This window comes from Dromaius novaehollandiae, chromosome 1 (genome assembly GCF_036370855.1).
Source record: "Dromaius novaehollandiae isolate bDroNov1 chromosome 1, bDroNov1.hap1, whole genome shotgun sequence".
In the NCBI taxonomy this organism is placed as follows: domain Eukaryota; kingdom Metazoa; phylum Chordata; class Aves; order Casuariiformes; family Dromaiidae; genus Dromaius; species Dromaius novaehollandiae.
The window spans coordinates 120249457-120255681 of record NC_088098.1 but is presented as its reverse complement, the minus strand read 5'-3'; the positions used below and the strand labels follow the sequence as shown (position 1 = coordinate 120255681).

At 46.1% G+C, this 6225-nt stretch overlaps 1 protein-coding gene across 2 annotated transcripts in view; it reads left to right on the top strand.

Moving 5' to 3' along the window:
* Positions 1–1488: 1488 nt before the first annotated feature.
* BRWD1 (bromodomain and WD repeat domain containing 1) overlaps positions 1489–6225 on the top strand; it is a 69863-nt gene continuing 65126 nt past the window's right edge. For both annotated transcript variants that reach the window (XM_026121494.2, XM_026121493.2), the window contains exons 1-5: positions 1489–1771; positions 1955–2013; positions 2249–2278; positions 2479–2538; positions 5883–6033. In XM_026121494.2, coding sequence (XP_025977279.2) covers positions 1705–1771; positions 1955–2013; positions 2249–2278; positions 2479–2538; positions 5883–6033 — 367 coding nt within the window. In that variant the 5' untranslated portion in view covers positions 1489–1704. The remainder of the gene's footprint in view (positions 1772–1954; positions 2014–2248; positions 2279–2478; positions 2539–5882; positions 6034–6225) is intronic.

Genomic DNA, 6225 nt, shown 5'->3' with positions numbered 1-6225 from the left:
TTTGTTAAAAGCCGAGAGCACATCTGAGGTAGTAAGATTAGTAAAATACAGAAATATTTCTACATTGATATGTAAAAATATGTTGCTTCAAAGGCTCTAAAAATGCATACCAAACTACCACAGTTGGGGAATGAAAAAAAGGGAAGAAAGAGGTGGCTCCAGATTTAAAATACAATGAAAGTGAGAGTGTAGCCATTGCCCCGTTTACATTAGCCTTTGTAGTGGACAGAGGTGAGAAACAACTTGTAAGGAGAAAAGAAAGCCACCATAAATAGGCCCCCAAAGCCTGGGGAGGGGGCTGGGGAGCAGGCTACTACCTCTTTTAAGAGAGGCGATAGGAGGCACTTAAGCAGAGCTGTCAGTTTTGGAAAGGAGATGCAAACAAACTGATTCCTCCCTCCAAAGAGGGGTGGGGAAGAATTGTTCCCTGAAGGGAGGCTGAGGTACCCCCAGCATCGCACACCGCGCATCATTTAATGGCACAGTAGTTGGGGGAACCGACGTCTGCCTCATCGCTCCGGGCTGCAGCAGCCAGGAGCTACAAGATCTGCTTTAAGTAGCACGTAAGAGCAGTCAAAAGACAATTAATGGATCATGGTGCAAAAACACTATTGGTAACAGCAGGGTTTCTGCTGTGAGTGGCTGCAGAGAGCAGCCTCGCAGACCTGCTACTGTGTTCTTACATAACCAACAAGACTGGTACTTCTGGTGTAGGGCTTGGAAATGCACTTGTTCTGCTGATCAAATTATTTCCAAAACACAGCAGTTCAGCAGAAGGCGCAGTTCTGTAGCTGAACGTTGCGGCGGTTAATGGCCAGCCAGGGAATGTGCAACGCAGGCTGCTTTAGAAGAGCACACAGCTGAAAACCGGGGCTCCACGGCCCGCAAGGGCTGCTCCACCTCCCCACACCGCCATCACCCCGAGAAGCCGCCAGCCGCAGGATGGACTGCGCCGGGGCTCGGGAGAGGGCATCGGCGCCCTCAGCCCGACCCCCCCCCCCGCCGGAGTCGCGCGCGCGCCCCCCGCGCCTCAACGGCCGCCGAAAGGCCGCGCCGCGCCGCGCGCTCCAAAGCCCTATAACACTTCCCCGCCCCACATGGCGACCCCGCCCACCACTGTCTCATCACCACCCGCCTCCCTCGCCTAATCCTTCCGCGCCCGGACCTCCTGGGCCTCCCCCGGGCGTCTTCTCCTCTCCCCTCCCTCCCCGGCGCCCCCCTGCCCCGCCGCCGTCCCCCCGCGCGGCCAGCGGCGGCCCGCGCAGCCCCTCTCCCCGCGTCTCGCGGCCCCCCGACGCCCGAGAGGGGGACTACTTTTCCCTCCGCCCTCCCCCGGGCGCGCCCGGCGCAGGTGGCAGTTCTCAGCGCCGTGGCAGGTCGCTCGGCGGCTATGGCGGCGGCGCCGCGGCTGCGCTAGCGCCCGCGCAGGGGGAGGGGAGCCGGAGCGCGAGCGCGAGCGAGGCGTCCGGCGGGGGGCGGGGGCGGCTCGCTCCCGCGCGCGGAGGGGGAGAGGGAAGGGGGGGCGGGTGGCTGGCGGGGCGCGTGGGGGAGGGGCGGCGCTGACAGGGCTATGCCGAGCCGGGCCCTGCCCGCGCCAGACGCTGCCTGAGCCCTAATCCCTGCCTTGGCAGCAGCGGCCGCCGCGAGCAGCAGTTGTGCCGAGCGAGCGGACGAGCGAGCGCTAGCCGCCGGGCCGGGGCCACCATGGCTGAGCCCTCGGCCTCTTCGAGCTGCGGCGGCGGCGGCGTGTCCCTGCCGCTCATTGAATCAGGTAAAACCGCCGGGGCGCGAGCAGCCGCGGGCCGGAGCGAGAGCAGCTGCCGGCGCCGCCGCCGCTCCCTGCCGCCATCTTCCTGATCATGATTATGAATTACAGTCACCTCGGGGGCTCCCCCCACCCCTTTCCCCAGCCAGGCCCAGACTCATCCCCTGTCTCTCTCCGTATCTCTTGCAGAGCTCTACTTCCTCATAGCTCGGTTCCTGACCACCGGGCCCTGCAGGAGAGCACTGGAGGTGAGTACAGGGGCCCGGCACGCTCGCCTGGCTGCACACTCTCTCGCTTGGACCCCTTGGCTGCTGCAAAGCGGATTGAAGGGGAGGTGTGAACAGCCGGGCGTACCCCCCCCCCCCACCGCCCCCGCCTTCCCCTTCCCCCTCCCCAACCCTCTTACAGCAGCCGCCGCTTGAGAAGAAGCGAGAGGCTTGGTTGTCCTTAACTCCGTGTATTTTTTTTTCCTTTTCCTTGCAGGTGCTGGTGCAGGAGCTGGAGCAGCACCAGGTCTGTGTGTGCTTGGACACTCTGATGATTTCACCTCTCTGACTGTAGTCGGAAGTTTCCTTTTACTACTAAAGTCATTCAAGTTTCTTCCACTCTCATGTCCCAACTTCTCCCCCTCAACGCACATTGTTTTAGATGTGATTTTTTTCCCTCCGTCTGCTTTAATCACTCACTCTTTTTTTTTTTCTTTCTCGATTTAGTTGCTTCCTAAAAGGTTGGATTGGGAAGGAAATGAGCATTATAGAAGTTATGAAGAATTGGTGAGATTTTTTTTAAAAAAACTCTTAATTAGGATGATAATGTTGATGTTAGACCCTTTACCTTTAAAACGAGGCCCAAAGCTTTAACTCCCACTTCCATTCCGGGTCTAGTAAGACATAGGAATTATTTTTTGGAAAGGACCTTTAATTTATTTACATTAGACTAACAAAAACACAAGCGGTGTCTTAAATTGAGGATATTGTTTACATAGCAGAGGTGGAGCTTGGCGTTGTGCATTGGTACTTGCCACTGCCTACGTATAGGGAAGAACCAATCTGAAGCAAGGTTTCATTTCAGAGTTTGGTGAGCAAGTTTGTTAAGCATGTTTTGATTTGACAGTATTTATTTTCTGGGTGGCTTCCTTCATCAGCTCCCTTCAACAGATTAGGAAATGAAATCGCTGTTTCAGAAATCAAGGGTTGGCAGTTGTGGTGCCTATGGTCGGTCTCTCTCTCTCTGGCTACTTAATGGTTATAGCTTGGTCTCTAAATGATAGAAAGATGCGAGTGATCTCTGAATGGTGTGGACCTGTGCCACTGATGCAAGCTGAACTAAATGTATTCCTTCACTTCTGGCCATCTCAGAATGGAAAGCTGTTTTTTTTTTTTTTTTTTCCCTTGCTGTTTTACTTTATTGCTTTTTAAGAACTGCAAAATATATTTGACAGTTGAATCTTGTGAAGTGATGGCTTCTGGTGGTGTTTACCAAGTTTGCTGATGTGGTACATTATTGTCATTATTGTTTTCGATCTCATTTTCTTTAAACAGATGTTTGTTCTTGTTGTGTCTCTGTGTTTTTAAAAAAAAAAAAAAAAAAACTTGAAGCATTCTAAGTTACCTGAGTTCTCTCCTACCTGTCAGTTTGTACATTCTTATAGTCAAGTCTTACACAAGCGAGATGAGGGCATTTGAAAATCTCAAAAGAGTATTTATGTAGAGGAGAAAAATAATTAAGAAAATGTTTTAAATAAAATTTAATTCTAAGTGCTGCTTAAAATGATAAACTCAATTCCATTTCTCTTACTTTTTCACTTGTTGGTAACTTGTTGGTATGGTCAGTTGAGCAAATGAGTTTTTAAATTAAAGCTTTTGGTCAGTAGATGAAAAGCCAAGTCTTGCTAAACAGGAGTTCTTTCAAGCTCTGACTTGGATTTAGCAAATGTAACTGTGGTATTAAGTTTTAAATACTGGGAGGGTTGGGGTTTTTTTTGTTTGTTTGGGTTTTTTTTTGACCCCAATTCTTCTGGAAAACAGCGACAATGTTGTGAGATGTTAGGCGTAGATTTTTCTGACTGCAGTGCAGCTTTTTTTTACCTGCGTTTCTGTATAGTGTTGTCAGATAAAGTCTGACATGTCTGTTCTCCTTCTTTTTCCAACATCATTTAAAAGAAATACCTATACACGATGCTAATATTTCAGAGTATTCATAATTTATCTTCTAAAGCTCCTCAAAGGCAGAAAAAAGAATCTTTAGGAACTTCTTGTTGTCCAGCTGGTCCCACTTTTTTGTTTAGTTTGCCAAGATTGCTGACCACTACAATCATGTGGTGCAGTTATTTCTTTTTGTTCATCATAGAACTGAAGCATGAGTTTAAAATAATTGTTCCTTCTAAAATCTGAGTGAAAATACTTAAAAAGAATTGCTACGTTTTGTAAACGTGCTGCCATCAAGGACTGCATTTGGAATGTGTACTTCCTGATGATGGCACACAAACAAAATGGTTTGTCATGCTTGACGTTGCATATGCTGAACTTTCTGTCCTGAATGTCTTGGCCGGTACTACAGTAGGCCATTTCAAGTAGCAAGCTTTTTATAAAGAAATGATGAAAAAATACAATCTTTAGACTACTGTGAATTACATTTTCTCATACTTACTTGACTTAAACATCTACTCATCTGATTTATTTGGATACATTTGACTCTGTGGTAATATTAACTGTTTTATTCCTATAACAACAACAAAAAAGTCCCTCTATGCCCTGTAAGCTTTATGTACATTACTTGGTTTTCAGCTTGAATTTTTACTATTAAAAAAAGCATTAGGTTCTGCATTAAATTATACTGTTCTCAGTGTTTTTAAACCATTTTGGCTAGGGAAGACTAGAAATTATGCTTGAGCTTTTAAGGTCTTGAGCAGTCATCAAAAGTTCTTACTTGTGTAGTTACAGCTTATACCAGTATACATTTGGGCAACTTCTTGTTGGACAGATCTTGACAACGTGTACAATTTCTATTCCTACTGTTCCAATTATGAGATCGGCCTTACCAGGAATTTGTTTAAATTCAATCAGTACACTAAGGGAATAGCATCATAAGCATGAACTTGTTCTGCCTGTATTCTGAACTTGATGGGCAAAGGGTTACGTACCTGCACTGATGTGACCTTGTGTCTCTCTTGGATGTGTTGGCTGGGCAGTAACTTCTTTGCCGATACAGCAGTATGGCTTCTGGGTCAAACTGGCTTACACATGGCCAGATCAGGCAGTCGGATAAACATGGGTCTGCTTCTACCTACTTGATTCAGACCTTCCCAGTAGTTTAAATTTATGCCGCTGATGATTTGTTTTATTGAAGTCAGTGTGAACTCTACTTTGCGCATTTGAATTTTCCCTTACTATGTTTGATGGTGTAGTTGGATAAGGACTCTTTCCATTGAACTTCCAGAAAGGAAGACACTGAGGAATAAAACACACATCTGGTTTTGATGAAGACATCTGAGTGTGTGGGGGTGTATTTTTTAGATTGTTACATGTAGATATTATGGAATCCTTCCTGAATGGACAGATGACTGTCTTGATCCCTTTGATTTAAGGAAGTAGGGTTGTCTTTTGCTATGTAGTAATGGTTCTTCAAGGAAGCTCTTTCCAGAGGGATTGTATACTTACTCAAACCCATTAGACTCTAGTTTACTGAACAAGTAATGGGCAACTGAAGTACTAGTTGCATAAATTCTTATGCTCAATTACAGCAAAATTTTCCATGACCTTGAGTTATGAGAGCATGGTTATTTGTTTTATCTTTTTTAATTAAAAAAAATGGAGTACATTGGGCAAAGACAGTGATTGTAGCGTGCCATTCAGAGATGGATGCCATATGTGTGTGAATACTGCAGATTTTTAGTAGTAAAATGCTGATGTGCAATGAACAATTTTAATACAGCGCTCCCATTGTTGGAGAGTGTTCACTGCATTCACTAGATAAGAACTTTATAGAATTGATTTTGGTCTGTAAGTTGAAGTTAGGTATATTAAACATGTTTAAATACTGGTGTGAATAGTGATGCTTTTAGGCTTATCTGTTCTGGATGTACCATATATGTGTTTAAAACTTAAATTTCTGTCAGGTGCTATCCAACAAACATGTGGCTCCAGATCATTTGTTACAAATTTGCAAGCGTATTGGCCCTATACTGGATAAGGAGATACCGCCCAGCATTTCGAGAGTGAATTCCTTACTCGGTGCAGGGAGGCAGTCATTGTTACGTACAGCAAAAGGTATGAATTGTTTATTATTTGAAATGGGTATGTACATTTTAATAAGTATGTGGTAAAGACTTCTGGAATATTGAATGGCAGTGACCTCTCACCAGAAGTGGCCTTCACTATTTCTGTACTATACTTAATCAACCAAGACACCAGTGATCTGTATATTAATAGTATAACTCTATATTGATTCTTGTGAAAATG